Below are 18,070 nucleotides of genomic sequence, written 5' to 3'. Positions count from 1 at the left end.
AAAGTTGTCCTGGCATGTGTAAGAGAATCGCTAATGTGCTGTAGCTCGGGCTCCATGCTCATTCCCGCTGTTTCGTATTCATGGCGCTGGGTCCTGCAGTCGTCGCAATAGAATTATATGGGCCCCCAAAGACACCCAGCCAGAGTCAGCTAGGAAACTGATGTAATTAAGAACATTATTACCATTAAAACAAAATAATAATTTTAATTACATCTGAGTTCCTCTTTTTAACCCCTCCACCCTTTTCTCTCTCACTGTCCTCTTTTCTGACTTGGACTGGTGAGGAATGAGGAGGCCATGCTCTGTCCTGGGCAGGGGGCTGTGTCACTCCATGAGATGATAAGGGCAAAAATGGGATGGCCAGATTAGCCACAGAGGTCAGATGCCCTTCACTTCTCTTTCCCCAAATTCACAGACCTTGGGCAAATTAAGCTGGGCTGAATTCATTTTTTTTCCTCTGGTTTTCCTTTGTTGGGGTCTGAGGGCCAAAACAAAACAAAATGAACAAAAAAAACAAACCAGCAGGCGGGGGGGGGGCATTCAGTCAGGGCAAAGGGACTGCTGTTTTAGTCACTTGGGTAGAATGAGGTAGTGTGCTCAAGTGGATAGAGAATGTGGGAAGAGCAATCAGAAAGACCTGAATTCAAATTCTGACTCTGACGTTTGCTTCCTTTGACCATGGTCACTGAAACCTTTCTACCTCTCGGTTTCCTCATCTTCAAAATGCAGATAGTAATTCCTAGTAACCCTACAGGGTTACAAGGAGATTCAGATCTGATGAGATATGTGAAAAACTTTACCCAATTTTGCAAAGTGTTATGTAGATATCAGCCATTATTTTTCATTGTTATATTTATAAGAGGAGAGAGCAGGAATTGTGTCTTATGTTACTGGGTCTCTTTCATGCTTCCCTTACACATACTCACTGATGAAAAGACTTGGGGGCTTAATACCGGAGGTCGGCAGTAGGGGTGGAGGTTGGGGAGATAGTACAGAAGTCAGAAAGGCTGGGTTTGGTGTCTGGCTAGGTCTAGATTTTAACTCTTATGATGGTAGAATGGGATTCATGTTGAAGAGACTTCTTGACATCTCATCTATAGAATGATATGAATAGTCTTCACCAGGGGACTCCAAGATGGTCCACCAATCCACTTCATGCATCTGCTCTGTGCCAGGCACTATACTAATCAATGGTGATACAAATACAGTGGATGAAACAATCCGCACTCTCAAGCAGCATACATTCTAAAGATGCCTTAAGCGTCCTTCAGTGTAAGACACAAATGGTTATGGTCAAAAGCCTAGCTTGGCCTATTTAAAAGCAGGCAGGAGGTACCTAGTGATTGGGGAATGGCTAAACAAATTGTGGCACAGGAATGGAATGGAAAATTATTGTGTCATAAGAAATGAAAAAATATGAAGAATTCAGGGGAACATAAGAAGACTTATATGAACTGATGCAGTGAATTCAGCTGAAGCAGGACAATGCTATGCAGAATGAGAAACCATGTAACTGGCAAGGAGAACAACAAAGACGATGACAACAGTGAAGCTAAGGGTTGTCTAATTAAAGTAACCAAACTTGGGCTTGAAGAGGGGACAAAATGCACCTTGTTCCCTTGGTTGGAAAGGCAAGAAAGTGGGGAGTGGAACATTTTCTGTCCTGGAGGATTCAGATAGAATAGTAGCAGTGAGCTCTGCAGAACTAATATTTTCTTTTTTCTCTTTTAAAAATTTTTTGTCAGAAGGGATGGTTTTCTGGACAGAGGATGGGAGAGAGATATATTTGGAAATTAAGGTGATATAAAACCCAAAATGATCAACCGAAATTTAATGAGTTTAAAAATAAGTAAATGAATGAATAAATAGAGATAATAAAGAAAAAAGGAAGGAAAGGAGGAAGAAGGGAGGGAGGGAAGGAAAGAGGAAGGAAAGAAGGAAAGAAGGAAGGAAGGAGGTTTTACATAGAGTTCTTTAACCAAGTAACTTCAGACTATGCAGGCAGTAGTGAGTGAGTGAGAGACTGTGTGTGTGTGTGTACATGCATGCATATGCACATGAAATGAACTCTAGACTAAGCACAAAGGATTTAAGAATGAATTCCAGCTCTACTCCTTAGTAGATGTGAGGGTTTGGCCAAGTTCTTTCCCTTTGCTGGTCCCCAGTTTTCCCCTCCACAAACTGAGGGAGTTGAACAAGAGGACCTCCAGACCTTCTAGCTCTCCATCTTCTAAGGCGGACTTAGACAACAGGCTGCCTTGGCATTCAGCTCTCCATGCAAAATGTTCGGTTGAGTAAGAGCCCAATTCTGCCACTTGAAGTCAACAGAAAGCTGCCCCAAATTAAGAAATGCCCAATTGTCTATCACAGAACATAAAGGGGCAGCATGGAGGGATTGGGAAGCCCAAGTGTCACCAACTCATTGTATGACCATGGACAGTCACTGATCATCTTTGGGCTGTAGCTTTTATATTTCTATGAAGTGGGAAGAATAGCTTTCAGCTAACATCACAGTGATATCAAGAAACTCAGTGAGATGGGGATGTAAAGGTGCCTGAAGAAATGCACTGGTAAAATAAAAGATGGCATTCTTCAGATTATCTAAAAAGTTGGACGTCTTTGAAACAGGGGGAGGGGCTGTTGTTTTGTCTGCTATGATAACAATATGCATTAATGTAGCTCTTTAAGAGTGAAAAGCACTTTCTTTTCCATAATTCTGAAGGAGCTAATATAACAACAATAATAATAATATATAGTACTATACCCATGTTACAGATGAGGAAACTGAGGCTTAAAATAAATAATTAAAAATGAAAGGTATAATAAGTACTCAATGAGAGATGCAGACAGTGAATGGTATGAGAGCTCAGAGATAACATTGTCAGAAAGAGATGCCATCGGATATGTTGCAATGAGAGAACTGGCCTTTGATTCAGGAAGACCTTTGGTCCAGTCCTGCCTCTTGACTTGCCCAGGTCACACAGCTAGTGCTGGGGAAGGACTTGAATCCAGGTCTGTTCAGGACTCTTTCCACCATTGTGTAATCCCTCATTCCTTCCCCCATACCTTACTACTAAAAGCACAAAACATGCCTGCCATTGCTTCTGTGGACTGGGGCACCTTTATGATGTTACCAGGAGGTTTTCCAGGTTATTAATCACTGCCCTGGTTTAAGGAAGGGATGGAGGGCAGAAGAAAGGCCTGGGAAGCTCAGATTGCTCAATGGTCACCTGGGGGGGCATAGAGACATCATCAGAGCCTGCTGCTCGAACTCCTCAGAGCCACTTAGGCTCTGTCCAGCAAGACTGGTGAGACCCAGAGATGATTTATTGGTCTCCTTCCCTGGGATCAATAGGTAGGTGGTTATGGATGCAGAGGGGACTTTCAGGAACTGTGGCCCCATGGTAGAAATTAATACCACCTGTCAAGTGGTGCCTTCTCCTGGCACAGCAGACGGCGCTCTTGTGAACCATGCTGGCACCTTAGAAGGAACAGAACATACCAGCCAGAGAGCTCTTCTCACTGCAACTAGAGAATCCAATTTATAAATCATTCAGCCTGTGACTGGGATGGAGCGGAGGTGGGGGCGGGGGCTCAGGCATCACTGCTGGCCCCTTTTATGACGAGACTCCTGACTTTTTCAGTCACCGGGGGCCTTCCCACTTCCCCATCACCACCTACATGGAGCAAGCTATTTGTAGACGATATTTGGGGGGAGGGCACTTGGCAGGAAATTTAGGGTATGGGTGTGACTCAAGCAGTGGACAAAAACTGTCTCAAGTATCACCTGGGTAAAGTTCCACCCAAGGCATGTGCGGGCATTAGACAGGAAGCTAGAAGATGGGTAAGGGTGCCAGGAGTTCAGTGCCCAGGTTCAGGGCCAGGATTTTTATTTTGCCAAATGCAAGTTACAATAAAATACCCTGTGTTTTTTTATACTCACCTTTCTTTTCAAAATACTTTTATAAAGACGTAAGCATTCCAATCAAAGTAATGACCAATCACAATTCCAGAGGACAGATGAGAAAGCTGGCTAGCTGCCTCCTGGGCGATACACTCAGGGTGCAGAATAAGATAAAAACAAAACAGTTCTTGCCCTCAAGACATTTGCATTCTATTAGAGTTATAGTGCAGTGTCATCTATAAAGTGCTGGACCTTGAAGTCAACAAAGTCTGGGTTAACATGAAGTAGGTATTATGGTCCATGTGAAGCTTAGTAGAGTCTCTACCCCCAAGGAACATATAATCTAGAGATCCAAGATTAAACACAAATACAAAGATAGGGAATTAACAGTGCACAGATCTTGGGACCAACCTCTTACACTTAGCAGCTGTGTGACCATAGGCAGGTCACGTCATGTCACTTTGGACCTCACTTTCCTCATCAGTAAAATTTAGAGATGGAACAAGGTGGATCCTAAGGTCCTTTCTAGTTCAAACCTATGATCCTATATCAGCCGGCAATAAATATTTATTAAGTGCCTACTATGTGCCAGGCACTATACTAAATACTGGGGATACAAAAACAGTCCCTTTCTTCAAAGAACCAATTATGTGCCTAAATAAGTATATACAGAAGAAATACAAGGGAAAACGATTGAGGGGAGGGCACCAGCAGCTGTGGGAATAAGGAAGAGCCAGGATCTCCTTGCTCCAATGCCTGGTACATAGGAGCTGCTCGATGATATTTGCTGAATGAATGGATCCTCCAATTAAGTCCTACTATGATTCCTCATCATGGTGCAGAGATGACCCCGGGCTGTTCAACGCTATGTCTAGGAATAACCATGCAGAATCAGAGACAGATATGCCCATGCAGCACACCCACACATCAGTGGGATCCCTTGACAGAGTTCAACGCAAGTTGGCACGTGAAGTACATGGTCTTAGAGTTGCCTAAGGCACCAAGAGGTAAGTAGGATGGGATCTCCTAACCAGTGTAGATCAGAAGCTAGGTTTGCATTTAGGTCTTCCTAGTTCAAAGGATGGTTCTCTATCCATGATGCCAGGCTTCCCATGATGCTTATAAGTCACAGGATTTATCTTGGGTTTTACTCAAATGAATATTTGCTGAGCTCCTAACTTCAGTTGGGGACCACAATGGATTTTGAGGTGTAAGCTATAGTTTCCACCTATTAAAATTTATAATCTCATAGTGGAGATCAAACATTTACAAGGAGAATTAACAGCGCAAGGCAGTAGAATAAGAACCCATCAAGCATCATGAGAGTTTGGGGAGGCAAGGGATGCCACATGAGGCTATGGAGAGACGGGGTCTTTGAGACAAGAAGGTCTTGGGTCAGGTCCTGTCTCGAACAAAAATAGATGTGGAGATGGGTCGATAGATGGGTAGAGGATAGACAGCCAGGTATAGATGGACATAGCATTTATTAAGTGCTTGCTGTGTTCCAGGCAGTGGGCTAAGCATTGCAATACAAATATAAGCAAGCAAAACGGTCTCTACTCTTAAAGAGATTGCTCGGGGTGGAGATACAGCACATATGCAAATAAATAAAAGGTAATTTGGGGCAGCTAGGTGGCATGGTGGATAGAGTGCCAGGCATGGAATGGGGAAGACTCATTTTCCTGGGTTCAAATCTAGCCTTAGGTACTTATTAGATGTGTGACCCTGGGTAAGTCACTTAAACTCTATTTGCCTCAGTTTACTCATCTGTAAAATGAGCTGGAGAAGGAAATGGCAAACTACTCCAGTATCTCTGCCAAAAAAACTCTAAATGGGGTCATGGAGAGTTGGGTAGGACTGAAAGGACCGAATAACAACAATTTGGGAAGGAAGAGAACTTGAGTGACTGAGGAAGAGCACACATGTCTTTAAGGATGTCTGAGTTATTATCTGGACACATTCTACACTCTGTCATTCTTGACCCTTTCCCATCCCGTCTGACCAAGCAAAGGGGCCCTCTACCTTAAACCAGGCTTCTGAGCCTCATCATCTTCCCCTTCGCCCTTAGACACAAGTGCTGTATATCTCCTACCTCCCCCACCCAGAGGAGGTGGCCCATGGCTCTCTCCTTGCTGACGTCTCTGCGCAGGGATCCAGAACGCCAGATGAGGAGAAGCCACGCAGGTAAGCAGCGGGACAAGGAGCCGCTCAGGGTGGGCAGAGCAGCAGCAGAGCTCAGGCGAGCAGAGGAGAGCACCTGAAGGTCAGTGTGGCAGGCACACCAACGCCTAACTGATGTACTACAGCAGTAGAGCCGGGCACAGACGCAGGCAAACACGTTTTAGCAAATTGGAAAGCTATAAAAGTCTATTACAGCAAATCAAACAGCAGTCAGCATGACAGCCATTAGCCTGAAATGAATACACGGGAACTTAATGAGGTCTGTCGAGGCTGGCTTGGTGAATTAAGTTGCCAATTCTAGCAGGATTTCCCCTTTCTTTATGGACTTGAAAGCTTCCACGCTGCCTCGTTAGGAGTTCGACAAGTGAATTGCAGGGCCTTTCGCCCTGATAAAATGGATAATTACATGTAGAACAACTTAGGGAGAGGAGTGTGGAGGGAGCAGAGAACAAATAAACCCAAACACTCACCTGCTCTGCCTCCCCGGCTAGTGCCCTGGCAAGGGGGCAGCCGGGCTCCAGGGAGGTAGGGGGGCAGGTCCCCTCGCCTCCACGTGAGCCAGCGCTCCATCTCGGTGTCCAAGCCCACCTGCTGGATGAACAGTCCATGGGTACAGTCAAGGCTCCGAGGCTGAGTGACATTTCAGCACTCATGTGCAGCCTGCCTAGAGACGGAAGGGCCTCTGTTGCCCAGCTGTAGCTATGGTAGCTCTGCTACCAGAGGGCTAAGTGTCCTGCCTGTAGCAGCCCCTCACTCCTCGTTGCCTTGATTTCTTGGGGTGTCAGGAACACTAAACCCACCCTATTCCAAGGGCTGGAACTTCCTGTGAAGATCAGTCAAAGTGTAAAATGCCCTGCCAAGAGGAAAGGGCCCTTGCTTGAGTTGAAGTGGATTAATGGAGACAGCTGTAGAGAGGCAGGTAGATATCCATGTCGATAGAGCCCTGAGCCCAAAGTCAGGAATATCTGCGTTCAAACTCATCCTCAGACACTAGCTGTGTGACCCTGGGCAAGTCACTTAATTTCCATCTGCCTCAGTTTCCACAACTATGAAATGGGGACAATAATAATTCTTACCTCCCAGGGTTGTCATGAGGATCAAATGAGAATACTTGTAAGTTGCTTAGCACACTGTTTGGCTCACAATAGGTGCTTAACAAATGCTTATTTCCTTCCAAATAGAAGAAGATTAGAACTGGCTCAGTGGGGTGTGTGTACCTCATCCCCCCCGGGGATGATCTAACCTTTCAGGTTAGGATGGAGGTGGGATCTCAGCCCTTTGGAAGCATGGTGTATTGAGAAAAACCCTGGACATGGAATCTGGAGAGAAAGGAGTTCACTTCTGGTGCTTACTAGCTTGTGACCCTGGGCAAGTCACCTTCTTGGAGCTTTAGTAAAGAGCTGGGGATAGGGCCCATACTACCGTCCCCACAGGGATGTTGTGAGAATCAACTAAGTTTATCTTCATAAAGTTTTTGTGACCCTTAAAACATTATATCAATGTAAGTTATTGTACACCATCCCTGATGGGTTTAGCAAATTATGAAATAGATGAATCTATTAAATAGGGATGCTACTACTACTACTACTACTACTACTACTACTACTACCAGTACTACCACTACTACCAGTACTACTACTACTACTACTACTATTACTACTACTACTACTACTACTACTACCATTGATACAGGGTGTCCCAAAATTTTGAGTGCAGCTTTTATCTCGATTGGATTAAAGGTCTAGGGGTAAGGTCTGCTTTCCACATATTATCTCATGGGATCCTAATGGCAGGAGCTACCTTGGAATCAGGTTGTGAGGTTCAAATGCACTATGTCTATAAAGGGTCGTGTACACCTCAGAGCACTAGGGAGGTGGCCAGACAGGTGGGGGGGGGGTTTAAATACTCAAGTCTCCCTCTTCCCTATATTCAAAGTCATCACCAAAGCTCTCCGTCCAAGCACTCCCACAGCTTCATCCGCCATCTTGTATAATGGCGGATCAAGGAGGCCAGGCTGAGGCAGCCTGAAGGTGGGGAGGAGGGAGCCCACATCTGGGAGTCAGTGGGGCCGGGCTTCAGTCCCAGCTGTGGTGCTCATGTGGACACATCCCAAGCTCTCTGGCCCTCAATTTCCTCATCTGTAAAGGATAATAGAGTGTTAACACGAGAATGGGCCTTAGTGTTGGCCTACTTCAACCCTTCATTTTTCACATGATGATAATAATAATAAACATTAACATAGCACTATGTGCCAGGCATTATACTAAGTGCTTTACAAATATTATCACATTCGATCCTCACAGTAACCTGGAGAGGTAAGTGCTATTGTTGATTCCTATTTTACAAATGAGGAAACTGAGGCAGAGAGAAGCTAAGTGAGTTGTCTAGGGCCACACAACTAGTAAGTGTCTGAGGCTGGATTTGAACTTGCCAAGGACACACAGATGGTATGCAGGATTTAAATTTGGGCCCCTGTGAATTCAGATCCAATGCCCTGGCTACCACACCTCCTAGGAGGTATACCAAGTCCTTTCTAACTGCAAAGTATTCCATTAAGGTAGGAACAGGGAATGGACCTATGATTTCATTGCTGTAGGCAACATCCAGGGAAGGAAACTTCTTCCACCAAAGCAGGTGGCACCTTCTTGACCACTAGGGAAGAGGTGTCAAACTCAAGGCCCTCTGTCCCCCTCCTGAGTGAAGCCAGAATAAAATGAAATTGGGAAATGTTTAACAACATAAATAAAAATAGAACGCAACACAGATAATGTTAATTTGTGTTTTCCTAAGTCAGTGTACTGTGGGGAGGGATCTCTATTTGAGTTTGGTACTCTCCCATTTTACAGATGAAAAAACTGAGTCAAAGAAAAGTTAAGTGATTTTGCCCAGGGTGACACAGCTAGTAAGTTGCTGAGGCAGGATTTGAACCCAGGTTTCCCAACTCCAATGCCCTTAAAGTCCAATGTCCTGTCCGTTGTGCATCTAGCTTTCTCCTCCTACTCATTTATGCTTCTCTTATGTGTATCGATTTTTTTCATGCCTACGTCCAGCCTCCCCCATCCCCATTAGTTCAGGGTACATGTATATTTGGTACCTGGTGAAGTACTCAGCACCCATGGCAGACCCAGACCACGGTGGAGCCTGAGGGACGTCATTGAGCACCCCAGGATTGGATCTGACAGCCTGGGTGGTCCAACATTAGAAGGGGAGAAGCCCTCACCAGGCCCAGTTGCTGACCACTTCTAAGACCACCTCAGGTCACGCATCACTTAGGTGCTGTACAAGTAGAGAGGACTGCACAGGTCAAGGTTGTCACCCCATCCTCACTGTCCATGGTCCAGCAGCGAAGAGGGAATCAGGTATCAGCCGGGCAAAAGCCACCCAAGGCCTCTTGAAGAAATAAACAATATGTACTTTAACTTGGCTCCTTCCTTCTATGGGTTAAGTGTTACAGACCCTTCTCATGTAACCCACCTCCTTGTTTGTCAGATGAGCAGGGGGAGGGCCATTTTTAGTCTCCTTTTGACAAGAGCCTCAATTTCCCCTGAATGGCTTGCCAAACTAACAGAAGGAGTTAGGCATAGAAGAGTGACTAGAACCCAGGGCTTTTTGCCTTATGGTCCCAGGCCCCACCATCCACCAGGTTCCACCATCCCACCAGCACAATCCATGTGAAATTGTTCTAACTGCAGAAGCAGCAGGGATAGGGGCCCTGCTACAGATACTAGGCGCTACAGGAATCAATCAGGACAGAGGAGGGAGGGACAGGACTCTGGGACATCAGAGGCAGTGTGGTTCTTTGGAAGGAGCCTTGAATTTGGAGTCAGGAGACCTGGGCTGAAATTCTGTCTCTGTCAGTACCTGAGTGACCTTCAGATCACTTAACCTTTCTGGGCCTCAGTTTCCTCAAGTGTACAATAAAGCATAAAGGTGGTATATAAAATTTTCTCTAGGTTGAGCTCTTTAATCCTAGGAGATGCGGGGCTGCTGGTTTAGGGGAGAGAATGTCTATGGCAATGAAAAGAACTTGACATTCTGATCCAAGAGTCTAGAAGGTGTCAGTCTGACTTCCTCCTCCCCACTTTCACTCCCCCATAACCCCTCCTCTCTCTGCTGCCCTCCACCATGGGAAGAGTGCCCACCCGACAGAGGGCCAGCCAAATTTGCCAGGATGCCAGCTAAGCAATGGATTTGTGGCTCATTAACTCTCATCAGTGCCCTTGGTTTAAAGAGCATGGGGTTGAGGCTGCAGGCTGGCACATAGAGACCCTTAATTAAATTAGGGTGACTTCCAAACAGGCGAGGGCACCCAGAATGAAGCTGCAACCCAGAGCATTCTGGGGGAAGCCCAAGGCAAACAGCTGAAGTAAGGAGTTCTGAAGTCCATCCAAGCACGGGCTTTCAGGGCCTTATTCCTCACCCTGTGTCCCAGAGAAGGGTGCCCACTTGCACCTTCCTTCTAGCCACATCTGCCACCTTCCCCTCACCCCCACCTCATGCTGTCACAAGGAGTCGTTTTGTCTTTTTTTTTTACTGAAGTCCTTTTGTAGTTTGAGGCACAGGGTGGGATTCGCAGTGTCAGGAGAAAATCAGGACTGAGAAAAGAGTATAACTGAAATAATCAGGCTTGTCTAGCTGCAAGTAGAGCTAGTTACCAGGTATAGGTCTGAGACCTCTATTTTTAGGAAAACAATTTATGGACAGCATCATGGAGTAAGTGACCCTGAGGAAAAGGATGTCAGTGGTTCGAGATGGTGATCAGGGATGGAACAGAGACTGGGGTAGTGGTGGGGAAGGGACCATGGGGTGGGGAGGGGATGTCAGTATTGGGGAAGGGGCCATGAGGTTGGGGTGGGACATCAGTGGTTTAGGGTGGTGATCAGGGACGGAACAGATTGGGACAGTGGTGGGGAAGGGACCATAGGGGTTGAGGGAAAAGCAGAAGAAAGCCTGTTCTAGATAGAAAGGGAATGACATAATGACATTTGCAAAAGTAAAAAGAGACAGCAGAGTAAGATAAAATAGCAGTAATTAGTTCAGTTTGGCGCTACCTTGGGAAACACAAACTGGAACCAGAACACTGCAGCCCCAAGCAGTGTTCCTGATCTTATCTCCCAGCACAGCCCCTCCTTGGCTCCAGGCACATGGTGCTGCTCATTGGACAGCCATACACATCTCTCCCTGGACAGTTAGGCTCAGGCTCTTCTTTAGACTGCAATGTCTCCCCTTCCTCTCTTCCACTCTTCCATCCCACTCCTACGTGAACCCTTTCTTAACACTGACCTCTCTGTCCTCTGACCTGAACTTTGTACCATCCATTTGGCATTGTACTGGGAGGCATGTATGTGGTGTGTGGGGGGTGGGGTAGGGTTGAGTGTTTGTGGGGGGTGTTTGTGGGTGTAGAGGGTATTTGTAAAGGGGGGTGGGTATGGGGGGGTGGTAGGAAGTGTTGAGGGGTGGGTGTGGGTGTGGATGTGTCTGTGTTGGGGAGGGAGGGGACACCACTGAGTTTGGAGTTAGAAAACTTTGGTTCAAATTGAAGTCCCAGAACCTGAGTCTGAATCCCAGCTCTCTCAATACTATCGGTTTAACAGTAGATGAGTCACTTCAACTCTTTGGGCCTCACTTTCCTCATCTGCAAATGATGTGAATGGACTGACTGATCTCTCAGGGCCCTTATGACTCTAGATTGATGATTATATGGGAGCTAGATGCTGCCATACATAGCACTCTGGACTTGAGACACAGCAGCTGTGTGTCTGTGGGCAAGTCATTTAACTTCCTTTAGGCTCAGTTTCCTCAACTATAAAATGGGGATAATAATAATAGAACTCTGTAAGGTTTTTGCAAGAATTCAGTCAAAAGAGATATCCTATGTCAAGTGGTTTGCAAACCTTAAAGAGAGACCAGACATCCTAGCTCTGGTTATCATCATCTCTGCCACTTACAATTTAGGTGACCCTGGGCAAGTCACTTTCCTTCTCTGGACCTCAATTTTGTCACCTGTAAAATTGAGATAACAACCTTTGTACTACCTACTTTAGGATCTAGATATAATATATATACAATGTACTTCTTAGTAAACCTTGATGAAGTGAACGTATCATCTATTTTTAATATTGTTGTCGTATAGAAATTGTGTTAAGCACACAATAATATTCAGTATCAATATAATGACTCAATATAATAATCAATATAATAAAGCAAGGGATAACAGTTTGTGTGAGCCACTAGCATCTTCATGATATCAAGGGAAAGTGAAACTGGCTCCTGACACTTTGGGGGTTTCCCCTCTGGCAGACTTAGACGAAGACATAGACAAGGTTCACAAAGACCCGGCAGGAAGAGATGGGCTGCAATCTGTATTGTTGGTGGGAAGTCCCCAGACATTCCATTTGACTCATCCGTGAATGAATGAATTGATGGAAAAAGCATTTGTTAAGAGCTCACTATACCTGGCCCTGGGCTAATAACATCAATGAAAAAACAGAGACAGTTCCTACCCTCAAGGAGCTTATGTTTTAATAGGAGGAGACAACAAAGGAAATGGGGGCCATGGCAGGGAATTTGGGTCTGAGGAGTTACTAAGATGGTGAGCGGATGTGCAAGGCAGTCAGTTGACATGCCCTTTCTAGAAGAAATAGTTCTATTGATTGAATGACTGTTCTTAGAGCAAGAGATGGAAGGAAGGGGGTAGGGGAAGGAAGAGGGAAAGGAAGGGAGGAGATGGGGTATGCTGTATTGAAGTAGAAAGATGTCAAAATGGCCTGAGTAGAAGGCTGGATGGGGTGGGACTGTAAAGTATGAGCTGGTATCAGGGGCCACTTAGTAGATTTCCATGTTCCCTAAGGTTATAGAGTAACACACTGGGGGCCAAATCTTTGGAAATCCCACACCCACCCCTCCCACTCTCACAAACGTATATGAGCACCTGTTGTATTCATTCAATTATTGATTAAATAAGCATTTATTAGTATTAGTATCAGGCACTGTGCTGGGTGCTGGAGACTCAAAGACAAAAAGATGAAATAATCCCTACCTGCAGGGAGCTGAGACCATTCAGGGAAAACAATAAAGGATCATAGAGTTCTAGCTGGAAAGGACTCTTAGAGACCAGAAAACTTAATATTTTCATTTTACAGATGAGAAAATGAAGGCACAGAGGAGTTAAATGACTTTTTCAGGGTCACACACTTAGTAAGGCCCATGTTAAATGACTTTCCCAGGGTCACACACTTAGTAAGGACCAAATTCTCCCTATGTGAAGGAGAATTTGAACCCAGGTCTTCCAGACTCCAATCCAATTCCAGACTCCAATCTACTGAAACACCATGGTAATCCTGTATACAAAGAAAATCAAATACAAAACACATACAACATAGATGTAAGGTACTTTCTGATAGGAGAGTACTAACAACTGTGGCGGGGGAAACAGGAGAGATATCTTGTAGGACATGCCCACTTAACTGAGCCTTGAAGGAAACTAGTGAATTGATGAGGTGGAGATGAGAAAAGAATCCATTTCAGGCAGGGAGAATAGCCCAGGCAAAGACACAAAGACACAGGTCACATACAAGGGTCAGGAAGTAAGTCAGTTTGGCTGGGATGACTTCATAGAGGGCATGAAGGAGGATGACGCTCAATTAGCAAGACTGTGAGCACTTTCAATACCAAAGGAAGGAAGTGGTATTTTATCCTCAAGGCAAGAGGGAGTCATTGGAACTTCTTGAGCAGTGGAGTAACATGTTCAGATCTATACTTACTAGGATCACTTTGGTAGTAGTGTGTCAGACGGATTGGAGAGAGGATAGACTTAAGGGCAGGGAGATCATTTCAAAGGCTATTATGACAGTCCGGGCATAAGGCGAAGACGGCAGGAAGCAGGGTGGTGTCTGAGTGAATGGGAAGGAGGAGACAAATGACAGATGTACTGTGGGAGTAGATTGACAAGACTTTGAAACTGATTGAATAAGATGGGTAAAGGAGAGGAGAAAGTCCCAGATACCTCTAAGGTTCCAAATTTGGGTAACCGGAATAGTGGTGGTGCTCAAATGCAAATCGAGAAGTGAGAAGAAAAGGGTTGTGGGGAAGGGGTACAGAGAAGATAATGAGTTCTTTTTTTGGTATGTTGAGGTTGAGATGCCTTTGGGCCAGTTGGAGATCTCCAATAGGCAGCTGATGACACAGGACTAAAATTCAGGAGGGACACAGGGGATGGATCTGGGAGTTGCCTGCATAAAGTTTTTAGATGAACCCATGAGAGTGCATGATATAGAGAAAGAAGAAAATAGGCCCAGGACAAAGACCGGAGGTACACCCCCATAGCAGGTGGGATGCATATGATGATTCAACAAAGGAGAGTAGGAAGGGGCAACCATGTAGGTAGGAGGAGAACTGAGGGAGAACAGTGCCTGGAAAAACTCACAAAGGAGAGTATTCAGAGGATGGAGTGATTAGCCATGTCAAATACTGGGGAGGCAAAGATGGATCAGGAATGAGAAGAGGCCAAAGGAGTTAGGAATTACAGGATCATTTTTGACTTTTGGAGAGGACAATTGCAGTTGAGAAACGATGCCAGAAGTCAGACTGTAAGAGGCTGAAAGGGAAGTGAGAAAAAAGGAAGAGGAGACAGTGAGTAAAGATGATTTGCAGGACCTTTGGCTGTGAAAGGGAGGCAGGATGAAGGGATGGCAGAATCAAGTTTGTTGGGTTTTTTTAAGGATTGGGGAGATCTAGACATGGTTTTAAGCAATAGGAAAGGAGTTGCTAGATAAAGGAGAAATTTAAAATTAAGGAAAAAGATGGAATAATTGAAAGGAAAAGCTCATGGAGATGGTGGAAGGGAAGATCAAAGGCACAAGTAGAGTGGTGGGTGTCACTTCTTCACCTGATACTAGAGCTAAAGAGGAGAGAGTTGGGGGAGGGGGAGATGACGTGGAAATGATGTGCTGTGGATAGAGCACTGGCCTTGAAGTCAGGAGGACCTGAGTTCAAATCGAGGCTCAGACACTTACTAGCTGTGTGACTCTGGGCAAGTCACTTAACCCCTTTGTTTGCCTCAGTTTCCTCAACTCCAAAATGAGCTGGAGAAGGAAATGGCAAACCACTCCAGTATCTTTGCTAAGAAAACCCCAAATGGGGTCACAAAGTGTTGGACATGACTGAAAATGACTCAACAACAACAAAGTCATAAAAGAATAAAGATAGAAATAATTTTTAAAAAGATGCTGAAGAGAGTATGATAGCCAACCAGGGAAGATCCTGGTGTGCAGCAGCAAGGGCTCAGTTGTGAACATAAAAAAAAATATGTAGTAGACTCTGTCAGTGCCCTTGGGAGGAAACTGATAGCAGATCTGAGGCAGGATTTGAATTTGGGTCTTTTGGGTTCTGAGTCCTCCACTCTATCCACCATTCATACCAATTCTCTTTTAATTCTGAAAGCTGATATTGGAGACAATAGTACCACATTCCCCATCCATCCCAAGGACTATCTTTGAAGCCCATTTTTTCTAAAGATGTAAAGTTGTCCCTGGACACCAAGGGGACAGAAGATGATAGATTGACGTCTCACTGGGTCAGTTTATTAATGAGGTTTTTGGAATATAATAACTTGTACTTCTCAAGTTGCCAGAGGTTACTTGACTTCACACACATGCAATTTTGCAAACTCAGCCACTCATAGCCTGCCCTAAAGGGTCAAAAGTCCAACAATGAGAAGACTAAGCAGGCGAGTCCTTGAGGGGAAGAAATAAAGAATGGTTAAGGAGAATGCTGTCCTCTAAGGATGATGCCTTCACTTCTCGTCAGTGAGTAGCTGGATCCAGCCACAGCTAGGAAGAGCTGAATCAGTGTTTAATATAACCCAGTTCAGGGGACGACCCTTTACCAACCACACCAAACAAATTCCAATGCCCCAAAGTACAAAATTAGAGGGCAAAACACTCGGCTCTTCTCTTGCCAAATTCTACCCCACAAATCTATTTATTCAGCCTCTTCCCCTCAATCTTGATGGAATACATGAGTCTAGACCAGACTGGTTTCTCTAATAATCAACACCACTACCACCTTCCTCCCTACCCCCTACAGTGCCCATTTATTCACTACCCTGCCAGTGGCAGATGCTGCTGCTGCTGAAACAAGACTGCAGCATGGTCAGAAGAAGAGAGACAGAGTCGTGACTCTCCTGACCCCTCCCACCTTCCACCATTCTCACATGTATACTGGGCTCCTACCTCAGGGATGCGGACACTGTAGGGCTGATTGTGAAATGTGGGAGCATTATCATTCACATCCCCAACCTGGATGTTCACTTTCCTTGTGATCACCTAGAAAGAAAAAGAGCCAAGATACTCACTGTCAGCATGTACTTCTGAAATCTAGGTACACAATAGGTGCTTAATAAATGTTATCAACTACTGTTTATTGACTCTAAGATTTGCCAAGCACTTTATATGTTAGCTTTTTTTGAAATGTAATGTTCTATACCTATAGACCCCCATCTATGTAAAAAGAGAGAAAGTAACACCTCAATTCCTAAGGTTCCCACCCAGAAAGTGTTGGGGACCCCTAGCCCTCAAGTTTATGAACACTTCTTCATAGGTAATAAGGTTCTTGGGACACTTACCCCCTGATGATCACTGACAGAAAATTCCACAGTGAATTCTGACTTGGTCTGGAAGAGAGTGGAGAAATGAAGAGTTAAACATTGCAGAGTTCATTCTGTTATTATAGCTGATAAAAGGGTATGGAATCTGGGTAGAAAGATACCAATATGGTCCCAGGAGACTAGGCCACCTTCTTCCATCAGGGTTTTCAGAGGCTTCCCTAGAAATAAGCCCTGCTTTTTATGTAGAGAATTGAGACGTAGGAACAATAAAGAGAATAGAGGATGAATGGGGTAGATGCTCCCCAGACAATGAGATAGTAGCCATGAGGCCCACTTGGAGATTGGGTTTTCTGAGATTGGTCTGAGGCAGGTTTGGCTCACATGAAGAGAGACATACAGTTCAGTGCTCAGGGACTTTCCATCCTACTAGGAATCAGGCTAAGAATTTGCCTATCATCACTTCCTACTCATCTGGAAACGTGGATTAGGGGTTGCTTTGTTGAGGGACAGAAAGAACAGGAGAGAATTCTTGCTTCTCTCACATTCCTATATTGCTTTTGTTTGTTTGTTTGTTTGTTTGTTTGTTTGTTTTGGCTAGGCAATGGGGTTAAGTGACTTGCCCAGGGTCACCCAGCTAATAAGTGCCAAGTGTCTGAGGTTGGATTTGAACTCAGGTCCTCCTGACTTCAGGGCTGGTACTCTATCCACTGCACCACCTAGTTGCCCCTCTATATTGCTTTTCAAGGCTAAATCCAGGGCTAATAGCTCCTTTGGGGTTTTCCAGAAAAAAATGAAAATAATTAACCCTTTAAGAGAGATCTGACTTGACCTAGTAAGATGGCATTACTTGCTAGGGGAAATAGCGTCATTAGTAGAAAGGAACCAGGTAAGCAGAGTTAAATTTAGCTAAGCAGAGCTTAGCTGGCCATCTCCCCCAAATGAGATGAAGATTGTTAGGTAATGAGACAGTCATACCTCTCTATCCAAGGGCTGTCTCAGCCACACAACCCCTGTGTCACTCTCCACCGCAAAGAATCGAGAGGCCTCCTCACCAGACACCCCAAAAACCAGGGGGTCGTTATCCATGTCACGAGCCAGCAGCTGCGTCACTGAGGTGCCTGGAGAAACAGAAGGGGCAGAAGGCAGGAATTAGGTGGGGCAGCTGCTGTACAGAGCAGTAATTGGCATTTATATGGTGCTTTCAAAGGGTGGCAGAGCCCTTCCCTCACAACAACACTGTGGGGCAGGTAGTCTAAGAATTACTATGCTCATTTCATGAATCAATCAGCCAACAAGCATTTATTAAGTGCCTACTTGTGCCAGGGACTATGTAAGTTCTGGGGATACAAAGTAAAGTAAAAGGCAGTCCCTGATCCCAA

General features: G+C 45.0%; 1 protein-coding gene across 5 annotated transcripts in view; it reads right to left on the bottom strand.

Moving 5' to 3' along the window:
* The window catches only part of CDH23 (cadherin related 23), a 600,475-nt gene that overhangs the window by 439,019 nt on the left and 143,386 nt on the right, over nucleotides 1–18,070 (bottom strand). For all 5 annotated transcript variants that reach the window (XM_027858426.1, XM_027858400.1, XM_027858408.1 and 2 more), the window contains exons 4-6: nucleotides 17,667–17,809; nucleotides 16,710–16,757; nucleotides 16,318–16,410 (exon numbers count right to left, since the gene is read on the bottom strand). In XM_027858426.1, coding sequence (XP_027714227.1) covers nucleotides 16,318–16,410; nucleotides 16,710–16,757; nucleotides 17,667–17,809 — 284 coding nt within the window. The remainder of the gene's footprint in view (nucleotides 1–16,317; nucleotides 16,411–16,709; nucleotides 16,758–17,666; nucleotides 17,810–18,070) is intronic.

The sequence above is a fragment of the Vombatus ursinus genome, unplaced genomic scaffold (assembly GCF_900497805.2).
Source record: "Vombatus ursinus unplaced genomic scaffold, bare-nosed wombat genome assembly UNPS02000749.1, whole genome shotgun sequence".
Lineage (NCBI taxonomy): Eukaryota > Metazoa > Chordata > Mammalia > Diprotodontia > Vombatidae > Vombatus > Vombatus ursinus.
The sequence above is the reverse complement of the archived record's forward strand: the minus strand, read 5'-3'. Positions and strand labels throughout refer to the sequence as shown.